This window comes from Ceratotherium simum, chromosome 34 (assembly GCF_057802395.1).
Source record: "Ceratotherium simum simum isolate JZ-2026a chromosome 34, ASM5780239v1, whole genome shotgun sequence".
NCBI classification, from domain to species: domain Eukaryota; kingdom Metazoa; phylum Chordata; class Mammalia; order Perissodactyla; family Rhinocerotidae; genus Ceratotherium; species Ceratotherium simum.
The window spans coordinates 5,909,861-5,931,748 of record NC_141933.1 but is presented as its reverse complement, the minus strand read 5'-3'; the positions used below and the strand labels follow the sequence as shown (position 1 = coordinate 5,931,748).

General features: G+C 56.6%; 1 protein-coding gene across 2 annotated transcripts; it reads right to left on the bottom strand.

Moving 5' to 3' along the window:
- Nucleotides 1-8,184: 8,184 nt before the first annotated feature.
- Nucleotides 8,185-18,922, bottom strand: UNC93B1 (unc-93B1 regulator of TLR signaling). Of its 2 annotated transcripts, XM_004437722.2 has the most exons (11): nucleotides 18,777-18,922; nucleotides 18,501-18,642; nucleotides 17,707-17,860; nucleotides 14,970-15,131; nucleotides 14,617-14,749; nucleotides 14,174-14,267; nucleotides 13,532-13,656; nucleotides 12,816-12,998; nucleotides 12,082-12,355; nucleotides 9,867-9,985; nucleotides 8,185-9,000 (listed from the first exon to the last, which is right to left on the bottom strand). In XM_004437722.2, the coding sequence occupies exons 1-11, from the start codon at nucleotides 18,870-18,872 to the stop codon at nucleotides 8,674-8,676; spliced, it is 1,809 nt and encodes a 602-aa protein (XP_004437779.1). In that variant the 5' UTR covers nucleotides 18,873-18,922; the 3' UTR covers nucleotides 8,185-8,673. The 2 variants fall into 2 exon arrangements, with proteins under 2 accessions (XP_004437779.1, XP_087278673.1); XM_087422547.1 differs by lacking the exon at nucleotides 18,501-18,642 and having other exon boundaries at nucleotides 18,777-18,862.
- Between the last annotated feature and the right edge of the window lie 2,966 nt (nucleotides 18,923-21,888).

The window sequence follows — 21,888 nt, the reverse complement described above, 5'->3', positions numbered from 1 at the left end:
GTGAACTGGCCGTGGAGCAGAGCACTGGTCCCAAGGGTGGGGCTTTGGGGACACCAAACAGGTGGCCAGACAATGCAGACGGTCATAAGACGCTGGGCAGAGAGAGGCTGTGGCAGGACCAGAGCACCTCTCCGAGGAGGCGGAGTCAGAGCCGAGTCCTGGGGATGAGAGGAGCCAGACATCTGCAGCTGTGAGGGAGGGCAGAGTGCCAGCAGAGGAGGCACTCTGCTGTAGGCAGAGGAGACACGAGGGCAAAGGTCTGGGGGCAGGAGAGAGACCAACGCGGCTGCGAGCCAGGGAGCAGGAGCGGGGGAAAGCAGGAGACAGGCCACCTCCGAGTGGGTACAGCGCTAGGTTGGATTCCGAGTGCAAGGGGGGCCTGGGGAGGGGTTCAGCAGGCAGCACCACGGGAGAGCCGTGTCTGGGTGATCCTGGGTGAGCTGGGGCGGGGAGGGACAGCTGGAGGCTACAGGGGTCCCCCAGGCCAGATCCTGGGGGCTGGGGCGAGGGGGTGGGTCGCGCGGATGGGGGCGTGGGCCCGTTATGAGAGCTTTGCCAGGAGAACCTCGAGGACCTGTGCTGGGTTCGGGCGGGGGGACTGGAAAGGGAGGAATCAGGGGGGTGTGCAGGTTCCAGCTGAAGCAAAGGGTGGATGGATGGGCAGGCGCCATTTTCTGAGATGGAGGCCCGGGTGGGGCTGGCCTGGGGGCGGACCCCGAGTCCCAGTGGAGACTGGGGGTCAGCCAGAGGCGCCCACAGAGCCGCCAAGTGGGTACTTGGGGACGTGAGCCGGAGGCTCAGGGCCAAGGCCGGCTGGGATATGAATTCGTGAGCCATCGTCTTGCGGGTCATCTTTAAAGCCACGGGACGGGAGGAGGTCACTAGAGTGCCCAGGAAGGAGTCCTGAGGGAGGGCAGGCTATAGGATGGGGCGGGGGGACAGCAAAGGGACCAGCCGGGGGCTCAGTCAGGCAGGACTAAAAGGGGCCCACGACCTTGGCAAGTGTTGAAGTGGAGAGATGGGAGAGAAGCCGCGCTGGAGCCGCTGCTAGCGGGTCGTCCGGGAGGCAGGGAGGCCGCCTACGGCCCCGGCTGATCAGTAGGGTGAACAGCTGGCTCACCTGAGAGCTGGGGACCTGCAGGACTCAGTCCAGTAGGTCTGGGTGGGCTAGAAACCGTGCTTTCTCAACAGACGCTGCAGCTGGTCTGGCAGCCACTGTAGGGTGCACACGAGGACATCCTGCCTGGGCACTGCTGATGGGGGGCGGTCACCCTTTGTTGTGGGGGGCCGTCCTGTGCTCCATAGGGTGGTCTTAGCAGCCTCCCTGGTGGTCTCTACCCACTGCATGTTGGTGGCTCCTCCCCAGTTGTGACAACCAAAAATCTCTCCAGACACCGCAGATGTCCCCGGAGGGGCAACACCACTCCTGGTTGAGAGCCACGGCCCTAGATGGCTCTTTCAAGAAGTTCCTCTGCTGCCGGGAGCAGAGAAAGGGTGATGGCTGAGGGGCGGGGCGGGGTTGAGAGTGGGGAGGTCCAGGGGGCACGCGGGGCGCTTGTGAGGATGATCTGGGAGGGGGCCCCTTGATGGGGTGGTGGAGAGGTGTAAACCCTGACAGTTGGGTTTTCTTTTTTTTTGTCATGCAAATGCCCAACTTAAGTTTTGATTGCCGAGGCATCCATTTCAAAGAGAAAAAATTTCTCATGCCCTAAATTCTCGCTCTTAAGTTTTAAATTCACTAAAAAAGAGTGAGCCCATGAAAACCCTAGGCCGCCACCTTCAACTCCAATAAAAGCAGAACCTCAGGCCCGAGTTCTCTACCTGTGACCTCGCTATATAGCCCCGGGAGCTCTGTAATTTCCAGGTCTTGTAAGTAACAAATCTCTATGTTTTCAAAGTCTCCTGATGGTTCTTGCTGAAGGGCATCTTGCAGTCATAATAAGAACCACAAGAGCCTGTCCAGCCACAGCGCCGGTTATTAATAGGCTGAGACTGGCACAGAGCAAGCGGGCAGAGCATGTGGATGTGGGGCCGAGGCTGGCAGAGTTGGGGGTGGTTCTCTCGAGGATGAGGGACAGTTTTATCCTGGGCGTTTCTGCGTTTTCCGTGAAGTAACCGCCAGCCAGAGCCTGGGAGGGCGGGGTGGGTGGGACAAATCCTAGGATGGAGCAGTCAGCTCTGATTCTTGCCTCTGAGGTTTGGCCATGACCTCCCAGTGAGGTCTGACAGACTCCAACGGACTGAATTGTGTCCCCCCAAATTCATATGCTGAAGCCCTAACCCGCAATGTGTGGTATTGGGAGACCGGGCCTGGGAGGTGATTAGGGTTAGATGAGGTCACGAGATGGGGTCAGTGCTCTCAAAAGATGGACAGCAGAGAGCTTGCTGGCTCTCTCTCTGGTTGAGGACGTGGTGAGGAGGTGGCCCTCTGCAAGCCAGGAAAAGAGCCCTCATGAGAACCTTGATCTGGGACGTCCAGCCTCCAGAACTGCAAGAAATAAGTGTCTGTTGTTTAAGTCCCATGGTCTGTGGCATTTTGTTACGGCAGCTTGAGCTGACAAAGACACAGACCTAGTGTGATTCTCCACCCTGGCGGGTGAGGCCTGGGAAAAGGGACGCTCCAGGTCCTTAGGAGGAGGGGAGAGGGACAAGCTGCTAGTGCCCTTTCTAGGGGAGAGAAAACAGCTGCGCCCAGGCCTCTGGGACCCTGACCTCCTCACCGGGACTCATAGGTTAATTCAGGGACCCTCAGACGTCACCCGGGGACCTGGTGAAATTGCAGCTTCCAGGGCCCCACTCCACACTCTGCCCCAGCAGGTCTGGGATGGGCCCTGGCTCCAGCATTTTTAACAAGCTCCCACGTGATTCTGGGGTTCAGATGGATTTAGAAACTGTCGGTGGATTCCCTGGGCAGAGTAGGCAGCCCTCCTTGGTCACCTCTGGGAAAAGCCACCAAATAGGGTTTGTAGCAGATCTCAGGGCTCCTGGCAGCATGTCTCCAGGCCCCCCACAAACAGAAGGCTCCCCAGCCGGGAGCCAACCCTGCCCAGAAGGCCAGAGCCTCGGTCTCCCCATCCACAGAGTGGGGAATAAAGTGAAATATAACTCTCATCTCATGAGGTTGCTGGGAGGTTGTTATGGGACCAGGTCGGGTGCTTCTGGAAACTTCAAAGCATCGAAAACAGTGAGAGGCCTGAGGGGTGGTGGGCGGCACAAAGGTCTGTGTGTCCCCTCCCGCCCCAAGGACACAGCAAGGTGAGGGTATCGCCAGGAGCCACTGCAGGGCCAGAGGAGCAGAGGGGACAGCTGAGGACAGGCTCTTGAATTGTAGCGCACAAAAACCCAGAACAACTACATTTTAGTACTGTGGACCCGTGGAAATATGCAGTCTCGGGAGCTCTCCCAAGCCACTCTAAATTTCAGAATATGGAGAACCCTAGAGTGTGGGACACATAGAATCTTCTTTTTTTCTTTATGCCTTATGTCACATTTCAGGCACACAACAAAATACGAGCATCAACATATGATCCTCCCAGTTTTGTCACGTCTTAACATTTGCCTCATCTGCATCAGATTTTTTCAAAGATATAAAACATGCAATTGTGTTCAGCGCCTCTGTGAACTCGGCTCCAATTCCCTCGTCCCCACCCCTTGGCTCCTCCTCGTCCTCAGAGTGTGGTGCTTTTCACTGCGTGGATGTCGTGATGCTCTTGGCGCGTATCCACTATCATTGAACATTATGTAGGATAGCTTTGCACATTCTTAAACTTTAAACCATTAGTGTCGTATTCCACTTGCCTTTCTTCAGCTTGCTTTGTTCTTCAACATTCTGTTTCTGGGGTTTTCCCACCCGGTACATACTTACTCCTGTTGAATAAACACACACAGTTCACTTATCTGTTCCTGGAAGTTTAAGGGAGTGCTCCCTTCTTGGTGATTACCAGTGACTGTGCCACTTTATGTTGATTCTACTGGATTTTAGCAAACCTCTGCCTTGGTTTTAGCCGGCTGAAGCCAGACATTATAATGGGGAAAAGGGACTGAGTGGCCAGACCCCAGATAGACCCTACCCACAATTTGCATTCACCTTCCAAAGGCACAGTACATCTGTGCCCAGCTCCCCAGGATCCCTGAACAGTCCAGCCGTGCCATACGCCCGGTGCAGACAGGACCTCGGTTATGCAGGTGTCCCCCAGAATCCAGGTGTGACGTTGTATTGATGACATTTTCTACACAAGACATCCAAATGCTTACTAGAGAGTTTTCTAATAATATTTCTTGGACCTATTTGGATTTTTGAGGTGACATATTCCCATTTACAAATTTCATTAAAACCTATCTATAGGGGCCGGCCCAGTGGCATAGTGGTTAACTTCGCCCGGCAGCCCGGAGTTCATGGGTTTGGATCCCGGGCGCAGACCTACCCACTGCTCATCAGGCCATGCTGTGGTGGCGTCCCACATATAGAGTAGAGAAAGATGCGCACATATGTTAGCCCAGGGCCAATCTTTCTCAGCAGAAAGAGGAGGATTGGCAACAGATGTTAGCTCAGGGCTACTCCTCCTCACCAAAAAAAAAAAAAAAAAAAACCCAAAAAAACCTATCTATACAATTTCTCATAAGCCTGCTCATTATAAATGGGGCAACCTCAGCATGAGCCCTCAAGGCGCCATCACTCGCTGGTGACCCTAAACATGTCCACGCGGACCACGCAGGCTGGGGCGTGCACAGCAGCTCCCCTGAGTCTTGGCAGGACGCCTTGCGATCCTCCAGAACACCAGAGGGTGGGAGGCCTGTGGGAGCTGCTAGGAAGCCATCTCCCCCTCACCTCCCTCTCTCCGCTAGGAGGCCGGCACGACACTGTTTCGCATCACCTCCGGGTTCTGATGAGATTTCTGCCTGCCATCCTCAGAAGAGAGCTACAGGACATAAACGCGCTCGGCTGCAGTCCAGAACGGGCTCCTCACTACGGGGTATCCCACACCTCATCCCTTTTGTTTTGGGGTTGTCCTTTTTGGTGTGTGTGATCAGAAACTGCGCCCCCTCCCGAGTGGCCGCTCCATGCCCCCGGGCTACCTTGGCATCTGCTCAACATCAGAGTGTTCGCCCAGTATCGAGATGGACACTAGAAATGCGTTTGAACTGTGACAAACTGTAGACCCCTTCTCACCCTTGCCCTGCATGTCCACAGCCCATACTCTTCCAGATCGCACCCTGCCCGGCATTCGGGGGCTCATTATCCGAGTTTCCATTGCCCAACTGTGATTGGAGTTTAGCTGGAATCCTGCCACGAGGACGTTGCCACATCTGCCACCAGAGAACTTTCCCCTCCACCCCAGATGCTGATGGGGAACCGGGAGGACAGAGGGCTGGTGCTTTACCAGCCTACCGGTCGTGTCCAGACCGGTCCCTGCTCGGCTTGTTATTGAAAGTCTGCAGAGGCAGGCCGCTTCCAGCCCTTCACCTGCCTGAGTGTGCAGGCCACCCCGTGGGGAGGGTGGGGGAGGCGGCCCTCACTACAGCTGTAGACCTCACTGCCCTGCAGGACGGCTGGACCCCCGAATCTGCCAAAGACAACTTGATAACTGGCTTATGTTGGCTGCAGCAGACTCAGGGGGCCGGGGGGCTCCCCTCTGTCTTGACATGAGTACAGCCAGGTTTGGCTGCTCCATTGACCTACAGCCACCAGCACAAAAAGAAATATAAAAGCTGCTTTCTGCGTGGTGGGAACTGGCCCTTCTCCCATGGAGATAGTTGCAATGTGTAAAAAGTTCAAGGCCCTTTGGGCACCGCAGCCTGGGACGGACTGGCCATCTGTGCCAGGCTGGGACGATAAGCAGGGTAAACAATGCACGTACACAACTACTGGGCTGTGATGATAGCCAGGGGGCTCAGTGCACGTACGCCACTGATAACCATTTGTGCATGGGAACACTAGATGCTTGCTCTGAAAAAAAGCTCTGTAACTGCTTACTCTGGAAATTACTGATGGTATAAAAACTGCTGGAAACTGAGCCCGAGTGACAGTTCCACCTGTGGAAGGGACGCCTTGTCCAGGACGTGTGATTCCTGCCCAGCCGTGTCGATTGACAGGACTCTCCCAGCAGTGGGGCATGGATGTTGTGAGTAATTGATTTATTGTGAAGTAACTGATCTGATGTGTTCTCTTTTCGGTCAACCTGGTGTTTCTCTTTCCGGTTGATTTGTGTCATTTCCTTTCAGTCGATCTGGTCTTTCCCTTTCTGATCAATCTGACGTTTTTCCCTCTTATTATATGACCTATTCCAATCTGCCACTATCTCAGCCGATGTGGATGTTTTCCCTTTCCAGTCGAGCTGGTGTTTTTTCCCTCTTATTATTTGACCTATTCAGATCTGTTTGCGGACTATCGCCTTTACTATCCTCTGTATAATAAAATATACCTTCAGTCCATTTGTTTGGAGTGGAAAGTTTCTTTTACATGTCCAATCAAATCCCCGAACCTCTCATAACACCCTCTCAGGGGCCACAGACGGTAGGTTTAATCACCTTTCCTGGAACTGGGCCCAGAAAGGACACAGCTAGTTTTCTGGGCAAGGGGGAGCCCATGGAATCCAGTGAGGGACTCACTGTAGGTAAGTAATGTTAATGGTTGACATTCATGGAGAGCTTTCTCTGTGCCAGCCCTGTGCTAACACACAGCTGCCCAAACTTTCTCCCTTCCTGGCAAGCTTAGTATCTCAGTAATGTTTCATGGTGCTCCTAGGCCAAAAGAAATATCTAACAGTTCCATTTATGAATTATTTTAGGTCCAAATAACTTAATAAGTATTTAGGTTCTAATAACATAATGGTCACTTAGAAAATAGAATACACATCAATAGGAAGAAAAAATGGTACTTTTATTTCATTCTTTAATAACCACCACTACTTCCTATCAGCTGTGTGCACTGCCTAGCTTCTCCAACCTTGGAATCAGACTGGACACCCCAAGCCTCGTTTCCGAGTCCACGGTGGTTTTCACGTTTTATCCCCAAAACCACAGGAAACCCAGCTTCTCAAAGATACGATGCGAAATGAATGTGGTGTGATCTAACATTGAAACTGTGAACCACCTGGACCTATCAGTTTGCTGAGAGTGGAGAGATATACAGTATCGCTGTTTCCCTCCAAAATTTAGAGAATTTAAGATAGCCTCTGCACCCTTGTGAGTTTCCTCCAGGGTTTGGGGACCTTGGAGCCGCCATGCTGAGGGGTTTCTTACATGCCTTCTCTTTTACAGACATACATGTTACAGAGAAGGAACCTGTGGCTCAGATGGGTGGAGCCCTTGCCTGAGGTCACAGAGCCTGGCTCCAGGGCCCACTAGAGGCTGCTAGAAAGAAACTCAAGTGAAGGCAGTGGGGGGCAGAGAGGAGAGAGGGGAGCTACGGTTCACGATGCTGCAGGGGGTGTGGACAAGCCTTCAGCTAGGCATGGAGGGGGTGTGGGGAGCCAGGAATCGTGTGGCGCCACAGAGGATCTGTGGGGGTGCAGTTGAGGGTTCCATGACCCTCCTGTGGCCCCCTTGCCTGTCCTCATCCCGGCGTTCAAAGCTCTTCACAGTGGGGTCCCAGTCCCCTCGGCACCCTCAGGCTGCAGGGGGCCTGCCTCTCTCATGGGCATTGAGGCTGCAGCGGGGAGAGGCTAGTGGCCAAGTTTACCTGGGTTTGGACAACCATTCCCTTGGCCCATACTGGGCACGGGGTGACCCTGACACGGCTCAGAAGCGGACCCGGCCCCTAAAGGAGTCCCTTGGGGAGCTGCAGGCAAAAACACTCCAATAGACAGAAAAAAGATGGAGTTGGACCAGAAGGCTGGGGATGCTTAGGAAGACTACAGAAGGGCGAGCGGGACCTGGGCCTTTGGAGTCCGTTCGGTCCTCTAGACCCACGAAGGACTGAGAGCCCCGTCACACCCTCCGCTGAGGTCCGCGCAGGCGACCCCATGCGCTTGGTTTCCTGAATGTGTGAGGTGGGACTGGCAAAAGCCGGGGTCTGATGGGAAGGGCGGGGCATCTAGGAGGGACGACAGCCTAGTGGGCGGGACTTAGGGGACCATCCCCAGGGGGGTTAAGACCCCTGATGACAGTGCCCGAGCGACCAGGTCAGCTGGCACGCACCCCGGGTGCTCTCCGTCCCCCCACAGCCTGAGACTTCCCAGTAAGGACTATATAAAATCTCTTTATTGCTCATTTGCTATAAAAAGTCGGGCCTCTCGGCGGACCGTGGGGATCGTACGTGCAAAGCGCGCGACCCGCTCAGCCCCGCCAGTAGCCGAGAGCTGGGGCGGGACTGGGGGTGGGGGGTGCGGCAGGGGGACCCCGTCCCTGCTCCGGGCTGGGGCACGTGCGGGGCGCGGGGGCCTAGGGAGCGGGTCGTGAGAGAGGCCCGCTGGGGAGGGGTTTCGGCTGTGCTGTCTCTCGAACCCCAGGCCTGGCCCAGGGGTCTCAAGGCTCCACTCCACCTGGGGGGAGGGGGAGGTCGGGACTGTGGGGCGGATCCCAAGCCCCAGGTGGCCCCGGGCTCTGGGAGGGGAGGGGCGTTCCCTAACACGGGGGGCGGGGCGCAAAAGGTCCTTCCCGAAGAGGGCTCAGGAGTCAGAGGGGCCCCCGACCCGAGACGCGGGAACCCGAGGCCGGGAGCAGACGGGGCGCTCACTGCTCCTCGGGCCCGTCGCCCCCCAGCGCCTGTTCGTAGGGGCAGGGCCGGCGGCCGGCGCCGGCGGGCTCGGGGCCAGGCCGGGTCCCCGCGGGGGGCGCCTCCTCCTCCGCGCCGTCCCCCCGGCCGCCGCCGCCGTGCTCGCCCTCCGCGTCGCTCTCGTCCGAGTTGTCCTCCTCCAGGTAGCGGTAGCCGCGCACCTTGTGCTGGGGCCGCGGGATGCGGGGCTGGCGCGGGACCACGCCCCGCCGCAGCTTCTGCTCCATCCACAGGTACGAGGCCGCGGCCGCCACCAGCGTCACCAGCAGCACCGACAGCTTCGCCTGGGCGCACAGGGAGGGATGCTGGGGACTCGTGGGCCTCCGGCCCCGCGCCTTCCCGGCCCAGCCCCTCGCCCGGATAGCCTCCCTCTCGTCCCGCACTCCTACTCGCACACGCAGCATCTTCTCTGCGGTCCTTCCCTCCTCCCGAGAGCCGCCCACGCCACCCACCTTCCTGGGCACCCTCGAGCTCTGCCCCCTACATCACCCTACCTCTCGGGGCCTCAGTTTCCCTAAGTGTAAAGAAAATTCCTTTGCCTCATGGGGCAGATGCGAGATGTTGATATGTGCCTCCTACAGGCGTGGCTGTCTTTTACCAGGACTTGATTACTCTGTCCCTTACCCGCGGGGACCATAAGTAATGCTTCTCAGACGTTTTGACTGTAACCCACAGTGAGAAATAATTTTACATCATAACTCAGTTCATACATGCATACTCTCTGCTATTTCCTATTCTATTTCATTTTTTTAAATGTTGGTCAGGCCCTGCTCAGCTGACCCACCAGTGGGTGGGAGCAGAGCACCAGACCCCTGCTCCCTGAGGCCCACGAAGGGAGACAGACCCTCAGCATTTAGCTCAGAGCCCACATCTGGTGAACAGGTTACCAAGCTACCCACAAGGCAGCCGGGATGTGCCCACAGGAAAGAGCACACTGTGAACTCCTTCAAAGACAGGTAAACTGAGGCCAGCAAGAAGTGAGGCAGTCAGCTAGTGCTGGGTTTGGGGCCACCCAGTGGGCTTGCCCAGGGCCTGTCCCTTGGGGAGTGGTGGCCTTCAGGGGCTGTGAGGCAGGCACTCAGAAAGTATCTGTGGCCTAGGGGGTGGCGCCTAATGCCCCAGAGCCCTCCTCCCCCCAGCCCAGCCTCACCTTCATGGGCAGGCTCGAGCCCAGGTACACGGTGAAGATGGCCACGGCCTGCCACCAGTGGTAGATGGTGAAGATGAAGTCTTGCCTCTCTTTGTCCTCGTACAAGATTCCCAGGAGTGCTGCAGGTGGGCAGGACAGAGCAAGAAGGGGAGAAGTGTCACCCAGGGCCCAGGCTGGCTCATCTCCCACCTGTCCAAGCCCTGGACCCTGGAGGGCCTAGAGAGCCCATGTAAACCTGTCCTGGCCTGCCCCCTAGTGGACACCCTGGTTATGACATGGCCCCGGAGCTGAGCAGAGGCAGGAGCAGGTGAGCCCCCAAGCCTCCTTAGAGGGCACATGTGTGGCCTGAAAAGTGGAAAGCTCTATGTGCAGCCACATCCTGTCCTCTCCCAGATGCCAGGCGTGCAGTGCCAGGCCTTCAGGGGCTGTTTCTTCTGCTCACCTGGTGCTCAGGGAGGGCAAATTGCTTACAGCTCCAAACTTTCTGCAAATCAAAGCAGAAACTTGTTTCCCAAAGAGTCCTCCCTAATGTGGGCAAAAAAGAGCACCAGACAGGGAGTCAGGAGACTCAGATTCTACTCTCGGGACTGTAAGTAAGGTGGAGAGAGGTGGTATAGAGATGTGGATTCAAACCGGGGTAAGTGAACTCCCCAGAGCCACTTCCCCATCTGTAAAATGAGGTGACGCGTATGATGTTCCATTATGCGGTTTTTTTTGTGTGTGTGTGAGGAGATCAGCCCTGTGCTAACATCCGCCAATCCTCCTCTTTTTTTTTTTTTTTTTTTTTGCTGAGGAAGACGGCCCTGGGCTAACATCTGTGCCCATCTTCCTCCACTTTATATGGGACGCCACCACAGCATGGCTTGCCAAGCAGTGCGTCGGTGCGCGCCCGGGATCCGAACCAGCGAACCCCGGGCCGCCGCAGCGGAGCGCGCGCACTTAACCGCTTGCGCCACCGGGCCGGCCCTCTGTTATGCGGTTTTAATGTGAGAAAGCCCACACAGCACCTGGCAGTCAGACCCTCGCCAGCACTTGGGACATTAACACCCCGTCCTGAGGCCTTGCAGTGTGACTGTACCCCACAGGGCTGCTACGAAGGGACACGGAGTCCCCAGGGTACACAAGGAGGAGGCAGGAAGCAGAGCTGGACAGAAGGGGCTGCCAGGCCCAGGCCCAAGTCCTGTCATATCAGGGGCCCAAGGTACCCAGGCTGGATGCTGCCCAGAGCTGAACAAAACGGCCAAGAGAGTATGGTCCAGCATGTGGGGTTCCATCCCCTATGACAGACACAGACGCCTGACTCTCTCTTGGATGGTGGGTGCAGGGGTCACCTGAGCCAGCCCCTGCCCTGCCTGCAGCAGGCATGACCTCCACCACGCCACATCCCCAGGGGTGATGTTCAAAACTGTTAACAGCACCAGCCCATCAGAACAGATGCTGATGTGGAAGACCCAAATGGCTGTGCCTGTGTACCGGCTGCGTGTCACTGACATACCCCCACCTTTGGGCAGAGAGCATCACACAGCTAAACCCTGCCCCACCCCCTCCTTTCTGCAAACAGGACCCCATTCCCCAGTGCCCCCACCCCAGCAGCCCAGACTGGGGGCCTGGACTCTGCTACTCTGCAGACTGGTTTGGGGCTTCATGCCTGCTCCCAGCAGCTCTCTATGAAAAGGCCATATCTGCACCTGCACCCTGGGGTGTGGACAGGGCTACCTGCTTCCCATGCTCCCTGGGGCATAGACTCTGACATCTGCCCCCAGTGTCATGAAGACTGCCAAGGTGGGCCCTGCCCCCTGATATGAAAGCGAGGTAGCCTCAATGTGTTTATTCACACTATCCCTAAGGGGTGTGCAGGGCCCCACACCCACCCCATGTAGCAGCAAGATCTCACACTGACCCTCCAGCCTCCACAGGGCCCCATGTCCACCCTAGGGTGTCCACAGGCTGTCCATGGCATGCAACTCCCATACCTGTCCCCAGGGTATCCACAGCCCTCCCCAATCCTACAGTGTCCACGGGACTTCCTTCCACCCCTAGAGTGTCCACAGGAATCCCCACCTACCTCCACCATGTCCACAGGACCCCATGACAGAGCTCCAGTGTGTCCCCGGGACCCCATGTCTGTCCCTGGGATGTCTGTGCCCCCCCCAATCCCCCAAGGTAGCCACAGGGTCCCCTGCCCGGCCATCCCAGTGCTTATGGCAGTACTCACTGCTGAGCCCAGTCTTGTTGAGGGCACTGCCCACACCCCACAGGGCGGCCGCTACATAGAGGATCCAGATGTGTTGCAGGACCCGAGGTGCGGGGGCCCAGAAAAAGAGGGCGAGAGTGAGCAGCAGGTGTAGTCCGGCCCCAGCCAGCAGGGGCACCGTGCGCGGCAGCCACAGCCCCATCAGGCCCAGGACAGAGGAGGCCGAGGCGCCCAGGCTGTAAGCCACGAGGAGGTACGCCAGGCGTTCCAGGCCCACGGAGCACACGCCATAGCCCTGGGGGACGGAGTGGGCGATGGAGGTGAGTTGGCCAAGCCCTGGCCCTCCCCACTTGAGGTCTGACTTCAGGCCACAGCCTGCCCTCTCTGGGCCACCTCAGGGCTAACTCCCTCCAAGGCTCGTCGGAAGGTTCCTCGGGGACAGACAATGGGAAAATGCTTCGATAGTGTCCCCAGACACCAAGGCTGTACCCCGCATGGGACCAGGACCTGTATAACACCTATGGGAGTGAGCATCGTCATCAGACTCACTTAATGGAAGAGGAAACTGAGGCTCAGAGAGGTTAAAGTAACTTGCCCAAGGTAGAGGGGGAAGAGAAGGAAGAGGGAGGGAATATTTGGGATATACTTGTACATACGTATACATATATTCAAAAGTTATTCGTTGTTCATCTGAAATCTAAATTTAACCGGACGTCCCATATTCTATCTGGCAACCCTACACAGGCTGTACTTACCAGGGCGAGACCAGTGCAGGCAAAGAGCACCTCGAAGCCACTGTAGATAAAGAAGGGCACGAGGTGGCGCAGGCGGAAGTCGCGCACGTGCTTGAAGGGCAGCTGGAAGATGTTGCCCCAGCCCACGCTGCGCAGGTCGATCTCCTCCGTGGGCCGGTACGCGGCGCCACACAGGCCCAGCACCTGCGGGGCGCGCGGTGAGGGGCGGGCAGTCAGGCCTCGGCCCCGCCCCCGGGCCTTTGGCCCCGCCCCTCAGGCCCAGGCCCCGCCCCCGGCCCAGCCACGCCCCTAGACCCGCCACAGACCTCCGCCTTGCCTCCAAGCTCCGCCCCCCAGGCCTAAGCCACGCCCTAGACACGCCCCCAACGCCTTAGTTCTGCCTCCCGGTACCGCCCCCGGGTTTGAGTCACACCTCCCGACCCTCGGCCCCAGGGCCCGCCCCCAGCTAGCTCCCAGGTCACAGCCAATCCTCTCGGACCCTGTCTCCAGCCCCACCCGGACCAGGCCTGGTCCCCTTCTCCCCGGCTCTGGGATTCCAACTAAATGCACCAGCCACGCCTCCGAGCCTCAAGCCGGGCTCTCCTCCCCAGGACTCAGCCCTGGCTCCCGACTCAGACCACACCTCCAGGCAGCCAGCCACGCGCCCAGACCCCACCCCTTTCTTCCGGCCTCGGTCCCCAGCCCTGGCTCCGTCCCACCCCCATCCCGGGCCGCACCAGAAGCATGGCCAGGAAGGCCACCGCCATGAGCACGCTCTCCACCACAATGAGGTTTCGGCTCCGCGGTAGCGTGCGCAGAACCGTCTTGTTGAAGCCGCTGAGGATGCCCTGGCTGTTGGTGCCTGAGATGGGGGTGGGGTGCTCGTGAGGCAGGGAGCAGGACACACAGGCAACTGAGCCAGGAAGAAATGCAAGAGGGCAGGTGGTCGGGAGGGGAGGGTTGGAGGGGTTGGGCAAAGGCAGAGTTTCTCTGGGGAGCAGTTCGCAGGTGAGGGCCAGTGGGGCTGGACACGCCCCAAGGAGAGGAGGGCTTCCCCCCCTTCCTGCCCTATTGCCCTGGGTGGGGAGGGGGGTACCAGTCCACCTCCCACCTCCATACATTCACCCTGCACAGATGGCACGGCCTCCAGGCAGCCTTCCCTGACACAGCACCCCCCCCACACACACACACAGGCTGGGTCAGATGTCCTAATTAAATATTCATAGGGCCCTGTGCCTCTTCCACCAGAGCCACAGGACACCAGGGTCTCAGCCCTGAACCGTGTGAGTGAGGGCATCCTCTCTGGGCCCAGTGTCTGCTGAGTGACTCAATGGGGGAGGTGAGCAGGCCTTGGGGACCCCATCCCTGGGAGAACTAACCGCAGCTCTGCACGTTGTACAGCGTGTGGTTCAGGTCATACAGGTAGTGGTTCAGGAAGTAGATCATGGGCAGTTGGGCGCAGGCAAAGCTCAGCTGTGGGCAGGAGGGCAGCTTGGGTGCCAGGCTCGGGCACGGAACCAGGTTGGGGGCACAGGCATGACCTGGGAGGGGTCTGGGCACAGCCTTGGGGGGAGAGGAGTCCTCTCACCTCTGGGGGCAGCCCAGTGGTAGAGGGGCAGTGCCCAACACAGGAGGACTTCCTCCTAGTCAGCACCGTGGACAGGGAGGGGATGAGGTCACAGTCGCTAGACGTAGGGAAGCAGGGGTTGGCTCAAGAAAGGGCAGTGGGACTAGAGGGCTGAAAAGACTGTGGAATGGGCTCCAATGTGTGGGTTCTGGGCCTGAAATACTCCCCCGCAATGGCCCCATATGTGGCACTCACGTGGAAGAAGCTATAGAAGATGGCTTGGAAGACCAGGAGATAGGGCGCATGGGAGCCCCTTGGCGGGCGCTGCTGGGGCCCTTGCTCATCCCGCTCCTTGTAGTGGGAGTACTCGTAGTACTTCTGGGCCATCCTGGACCACAAAGGAAAGAAGGTTCTCCCTAGCCCAACCTCTGCCAGACACCTCCACTTCCCGCACCAAGCTAGGGGCTGGCCAGCCCGTGTCTCACAGATGGGGAAACTGAGGCCCAGAGGGGGAAGGGGCTGGCCCAAGGTCCCCCAGCCAAGGTTGGCAATGCAGGGGAGGCTCTGCCAGGTCTCCAGCCTCCTGTCTTGTTGCCCCCCAGGCTCACCTGGTGATGTAGTTGCCCATGGAGGCCCAAAGAGGCACGATGGCCATGCCCAGGGCCACAGCGGAGGGCACGAGCGTGTAGTAGCGCTCCCAGTAGTTGGTGGAGACAAAGAGGGCATAGATGCCCACGGCCAGGAACATCATCCACTTGGTGCCAAAGAACCTGTGGGCAGTGAGAGGGATGCTCACCTACCCCAACTGCCGTGGCCCGAAACCAGAGCGGCCGCAAATCCAGGTCCCAGCTCACGAGGCTATGTGAGGTGAGGAGAGACCCCCGGCCTTGGTGTCAGGGGCCCTAACAGAGAGTTTCACAGATACAGTCTTGCTGGTGGTCTCAGTTGAGCCACTATGTCCACGCACCTCAGTTTTCATGGTTGCAATGTGGGCACAGAGCCCACACCATGAGCCTCCTGTGGCCATTGCAAGGATGGAAGGAGATAAAGCAGGGGGCAGGTGTCACAAGTCAGTGGTCCATGGGCCCAGCCAGCCCTCATTCACGTTCTGGGCTGACTCACCAACCCCCCTTCTCCACCTAAGCGTCTGTGCTGCGACTGCAGGGCCCAGGCACATGTCCAGGGGACTTGTCCCACACCGGCTCATGGAAACTTAGGAGCAGAGAGAGAGAGGCTCCACTGGTGGCCAGCGGCAGAGCCAGCGCCCTGGCGTCCCTTCCTCCCTGCATATTGCTCTTGCAGCCACTGTGGTCAGTCCGGAAGTTTCCTGTTCACTGGCTCCTAGGACAACAGCCTCGCTGGCTCTGGGAAAAGGTCACACCATGTTCAAACGGTGTTGACAATTGACAAGATAAGGTCCATTCAGAGCAGAGAGGCTGGTCAGGCTAAAAACCACTACCGAGATCTTTGGGGGAATTGTGAGTATTTGTGCTCATGATTAGCTCCTTTTGGCTTCCAGGAAACTAAAAGTGAAATGACCCTGGTTTTCTATACAGTGACTTTCTCTACTATTACAGGGCCCTGGTCCTTTTGTTATCCTTATTTTGCCACAGACTAACTAGATAGGCATCTCCCTCTCATCTATTTGGGGGAGGCCACCAAAAATGCACTGTACATTTTGATGGAGTAAAACAGCAGAAAGTAAAAACACTACCACTCATTGCTGGTGAGGCTGCGGTTTAAAAAATAACACACAGCCCGTGGTCATGCAGACTGGCACGGCCCTTCAGAAAATCAGCCTGGTAGTTTCAGCAGGGTGAAAGTATGCGAGTTTGGAGTCACTCTGCCTGAGTTCAAACCCTCAGTCTGCCAGGTGCTGCCTGTGGGACTTGGCCAGATGTTCAAGCTCTCAGTTTCTCTGTGTCTAAGATTAGAGCACCCACTGTGGGTTGTAAGGAACGAGATAACACTTATAAAGTGCCCAGCACACAGGAAAGGCAATAAGAGGTAGCTCTGATTATTAACAGTGATAGGTTTCAAGAACCACAAAGGGCCGGCCCCGTGGCTTAGTGGTTAAGTGCGTGCACTCCGCTGCTGGCGGCCCGGGGTTCGGATCCCGGGTGCGCACCGACGCACCGCTTCTCCGGCCATGCTGAGGCCATGTCCCACGTACAGCAACTAGAAGGATGTGCAGCTATGACATACAACTATCTACTGGGGCTTTGGGGGGAAAAAAAATAAATAAAATCTTAAAAAAAAAAAAAAAAGAACCACAAAGCCTTTATATGCCTCTGACCCAGTAAGGGCACTGCTGAGAATTTATCCTAGGAAGTTGTTTTGTTTTTTTTTTAATTTTAAGAAGAAGGAAGCAGCTACAAGCACAAAGCGAACATGCAAACAATGAGAGGGAGCCGCCATGTCCAACTCCGAGCCACAGTTTGGTGCCCCCATCTCTGCAGAACATGCTACCGTCACAAAGTCCTCACTGTGAAGACCAGAGAGGGCCAAGATGTGTGCAGTGAAAAGACAGCAAAGATGATCATTGCACACCCACCCACACAGAGATACACACGCTCTGGGGACTAGGACGTAGATGTTATCCACGCATGACAGCGGGAGAACAGAGTTAGCCGATTTATTGGAAAGCTTGGGAGGGATTTTCTTTTTTCTGATTTCAATTATGATTCTAATGCTGTTGTGCGACTGTGGTAAAGGAGTTTTGGTTTCTTACAGATAGGGGAACGAAAACCCATCCAATTTGTCCACTGATGTCTGGGTCCCACCTGAGCACACACCTATCGCCTGGCGGGAGGGTGCTTGTGGAGGGGATTTCTGCCCCTGGCTGGGAGGCTGGGCCAGATGCCTCCAAGGCTCAGGTCCAGAGTAGACGAAGTGGGGCACCTGCCCAGCCACGCCCTTTTCAGTGAGAAATGTCCCTCAACACCAGCCACAGCTGACTGAGCCAGGGGTGGGTGCCTGGGCCCTGCTGGCTGATCAGATTCTCTCCAGAAACGCCACAGCCCTGACCCCAGAAGGTCACTGGGGCTCCAGACCACAGAGGAGGGCATGAGGATGACGCCACGTGGGGCACAGGTGAGCTGCGGGAAGGAGCCTGAGTGAATTTCTGTTGCCTGAAACCCAATGTACTCGGGAGCAAAGCTCTCGTTTCCTTCCCCAAACCTGGGTTTCACCCTTTTTCTCCCACCCCACCAAGTAGGCAAGGCCTCTCTCAGCTCCCGGCCTCCCCAGAACACCAGGGCAGCCGGAGACCCCGTGGTCCAACAGGCCTTGCGCCCCTTCAAGATCGGGGGCAGCCCAGCCCTGATGGCGACAGCAGGGTCGCACCTGATGAGCACAGGCGTGTAGAGCAGGGCCGCGATGGGCGTCACGTTGATGCCCATCAGCATCTTGCTGTCGATGTCCGGCAGCCCCATGTTGCCATACTTCACCTCGCGGTAGGTCTCATCATAGTGCAGAATCAGCTGCATCTGCAGGAGGCCTGGGGATGGAGGGAGCGGCATGGAGGGGGCGGCCTGGCTCCGGGGGCAATCAAGCAGAGACTGGAACGCAAGCCTCGAAGGGAGCTCCAGTCACCAAAGGGATCCCCCATTCCAGCGCCCATGAGGACAGACGGGGAAGCCTGGGCCGGGCCAAGCGTCCTGCCAGCAGCGGCAGCATCGGAGACTTGAATCCAGACCCCCACTGCATTGCTCCGCCGGTCTCTTGGACCCAGCGCTCCGGATTCCCAAGGCAGCAGACCTGCCCAGGGCGCCCAGCTCCTGCACACACACGCACGAAGGCTCTGGCGGGGACCTGGGGACTCTGCCCAGTCTGCCCCCCCCTCCGTGTGCGGGGCCGCAGATGCAACTGCGAGGATGGCAGACAGGGAAGTGAAAGAGGAAGCGAGGCCGACGGCCCCTAAGCTTTCTTTTCCCTGACCAGATCCGGGGCCCGGGGGGGGGGGGGGGTTCGGCGACGACGACGGACACTTGGGTACAAGCGCCAGAGGCCGCCTGGCCGTGCGCCCTCGCCCGTCCCCGGGGCCGAGGAGCGCCGCCAGCATCTCGGCCCGCCCCCATGCCCCCATGCCCCCATGCCCCCATCCCGTCCCGCCCCTCCGCTCCGGGCGCGGGCCGTACCCAGGTAGACGCCGTAGGTGAGCGCGCCGCCCGCGCTGGCCGCCAGCACGTTCTTGAGCACGCCCAGGCGCTTGCGGCGGTAGTAGCGGCGCTCCTCCTCCTCCTCGTTGTAGTTGGGGTACGCGCCCACCAGCTCGTCCAGCTGCGGGGCACGCAGGGCGCTCGCACCCGGCAGGGGGCCCACCCCGGCCCGCCCCGGAGCGCATCTCACCCCCGCCGGGGAGACCCCGGCCCGCCCGGTGCCTGCGCCCCCACGCGGTCCCCGTCCCCGCTCACCGGGGCCTCGGGCCCGTCGGGGACCCCGAGCCGGTCCTCATCGCCCTGCGGCCCCGCGGCCCCCGCCACCGGATAGAGCGGCGGCTCCGCCTCCATGGCCCGACCGCCGGAGGACTCGCCGCGCGGCCCCCGGTGTCCCTGCAGCGGGCGGCACTTCCTCCCGGGGCCGGGACCTGCCCCCGCCCCGCCCCGCGGACCTCCTCCTCCGGGAGGGGCGGCCCCGGTGCGGGTGTGTGTGTGGGTGTGTGTGCCCGTGAGCGGCCAGGACTCTGCCTCAGGGATGTGAGATGCGAGTTCAGATCCCCACTCAGCCACTCCCTAGCTTTGTGACTGGGAAATAACTGCACTTCTCTGTGCGTTTCCCCGCCTGTAAACCCGGATACTCAGCACTACTTCCTAGGGCTACTGCAGGGTTACTGAGTTAATGCAAAGCCTTAGGAGAGTGCCAGGCCAGTAATGAGCTCCCCTCAGTGTTACCTCTGTCATCCCTAGCTCCACCTCCAGGCCCCATTTGGGTGTTTGCTGGTCCGCAAAGAGCCCCCATGGCAAAGAGCCCCACAGAGGGCTCCCGCCTCCCATGCACCCTCCAGCTTCAGTTTTGGCATCTGCACGTGGGAGCTCTGGCAAGGCCACTGGGAGGCCAAGATTGTGGTGGCCGCTGGACTTAAGTGGGGCGACCCCATCACCACGCTGCGGCAGGGTCAGAGCCTCCTGCACCTGCCCAGCTGGGTACTGGCTCCTGGGCTGCAGCCAGAGCCCATGAAGTTTCTGCCTTGCCCAAGCTGACACTCCATAGCGCTGGCTGTCGCCCTGGTTAGAAATGCCTGGGAAGCTTCTAAAAATATCCAGTTCCCAGGATAGTCTCTTCAACAAATGGTGTTCGGAAAACAGGATAACCATATGCCGAAAATGAAAGTGGACCTCTATCTCACACCACTCACAAAAACTAACTCAAAATGGATCAAAGACATAAACGTAAGACCTGCTACCATAAAACTCCTAGAAGAAAACATGGGGAAGAAGCTCCTCGGCATCGGTCCTGGCAATGATTTTTTGGATATGACACCAAAGCACAAACAACAAAAGAAAAAAATCAAGAAGGGGGATTACATCAAACTTAAAAGATTCTGCACTGCAAAAGAAACAATTAAAATAAAAAGGCAACCTATGGAATGGGAGAGAATCTTCGCAAACCATGTATCAGATAAGGAGTGATTATCCAAAATTTATAAAGCACTCATATAACTCAATAACAAAAACACAAACAATCGGATTGAAAAATGGGCAGAGCATGCTGTGGTGGCGTCCCATATACAAAAAATAGAGGAAGATTGGCACAGATGTTAGCTCAGGGCCAATCTTCCTCAGCAAAAAAAAAAGGGGGGGGCAGAGGAACTAAATACAGTGGTGGCCCCTTATCTGCAGGGGATACATTCCAAGACCCCCAGTGGATGCCTGAAACCGCAGATAGTACCAAACCCTCTATGTACTATGTTTTTTCCTATACATACCCATGACAAAGTTTAATTTATAAATTAGGCACGGTAAGAGATTAACAATAATCGTTAATAATAAAATAGAACAATTATAACAATATACTGTAATAAAGTTACTGTAAGATCTTAGCAACCCCAGCATACGACCTTTTTTCTTTCCTTTTTAAGTCAAGAACTTTCACCTTTTCACTTAAAAGAAGCACTGTATGGCTTCTCTTTGGCATATCTGAATCACCAGCATCACTACTCTTGCGCTTTGGGGCGGTTATCAAAAGAAGTAAGGGTGACTTGAATACAAGCACTGCAATACCGATACTGTGACAGTCATCTGATAACGGCTACTAAGTGACTACCGGACGTGCAGCGGATACCCCGTAGCTAGGCTGGACAAAGGGATAAGTCACGTCCCGGGCAGGACGGAGCAGACGCCGCAAGATTTCATCACTGCTGCTCAGAATCATGCATAATTTAAAACTTATGAATTGTTTATTTCTGGAATTTTCCATTAAATACTTTCTGACTGCAGTTGACCTCAGGTAACTGAAATCACAGAAAGCAAAACTGCAGGTAATGGGGGCTACCGTAGAGATTTTTTTCTAAAGAAGACATCCAAATGGCCAACAGGTACATGAAAAGGTGCTCAACATCACTAATTATCAGGGAAATGCAAATCAAAACCACAATGAGATATCACCTCACTCCTGTAAGAATGTCTATCATCAAGAAGACAAGAGGTACAACAAAAGACCCAGAATAGTTAAAGGAATCCTGAGAAAAAAGAGCAAAGCTGGAGGGGCCAGCCCGGTGGCGCAAGCGGTTAAGCGCACGAGCTCCGCTACAGCGGCCCGGGGTTCGCCGGTTCGGATCCCGGGCGCGCACCGACGCACCGCTTGTTGAGCCATGCTGTGGCGGCGTCCCATATAAAGTAGAGGAAGATGGGCACGGATGTTAGCCCAGGGCCAGTCTTCCTCAGAAAAAAAAAAAAAGAGGAGGATTGGCATCAGATGTTAGCTCAGGGCTGATCTTCCTCACACACACACAAAAAATAATAAAAAAAAAGAACAAAGCCAGAGGTATCACACTCCCTGATTTCAAAATATACTACAAAGCTACAGTAACCAAAACAGCATGGTACTGGCACAAAAACAGACACACAGATCAATGGAATAGAAGTGAAAGCCCAGAAATAAACCCACACATCTATGGACAGCTAATCTTCGACAAAGGAGCCAAGAACATACAATGGAGAAAAGAAAGTCTCTTCAACGAATGGTGTTGGGAAAACTGGACAGCCACATGCAAAAAAAATGAAAGAAGACCATTACCTTACACCATATACAAAAATTAACTCAAAATGGATTAAAGACTTGAATGTAAGACCTGAAACTATGAAACTTCTAGAAGAAACCGTAGGCAGTACGCGCTTCGACATCGGTCTTAGCAACATATTTTCAAGCACCATGTCTGACCAGGCAAGAGAAACAAAAGAAAAAATAAACAAATGGGACTACATCAAACTAAAAAGCTTCTGCACAGCAAAGGAAACCATCAACAAAACAAAAAGACACCCTAACAATTGGGAGAAGATATTTGCAAACCATACATCTGATAAGGGC

Excerpts from the sequence above, each read along its gene's own strand:
- UNC93B1 (XM_004437722.2), bottom strand. The coding sequence starts at position 18,872 with ATGGAGGCGGAGCCGCCGCTCTATCCGGTGGCGGGGGCCGCGGGGCCG. Across the intron at positions 18,643-18,776 it reads CCGACGGGCCCGAGGCCCCG|CTGGACGAGCTGGTGGGCGC; the intron begins GTGAGCGGGGAC and ends CGTGCCCCGCAG. Across the intron at positions 9,986-12,081 it reads CAACAAGACTGGGCTCAGCA|CACTCCTGGGAATCTTGTAC; the intron begins GTGAGTACTGCC and ends GCCCACCTGCAG.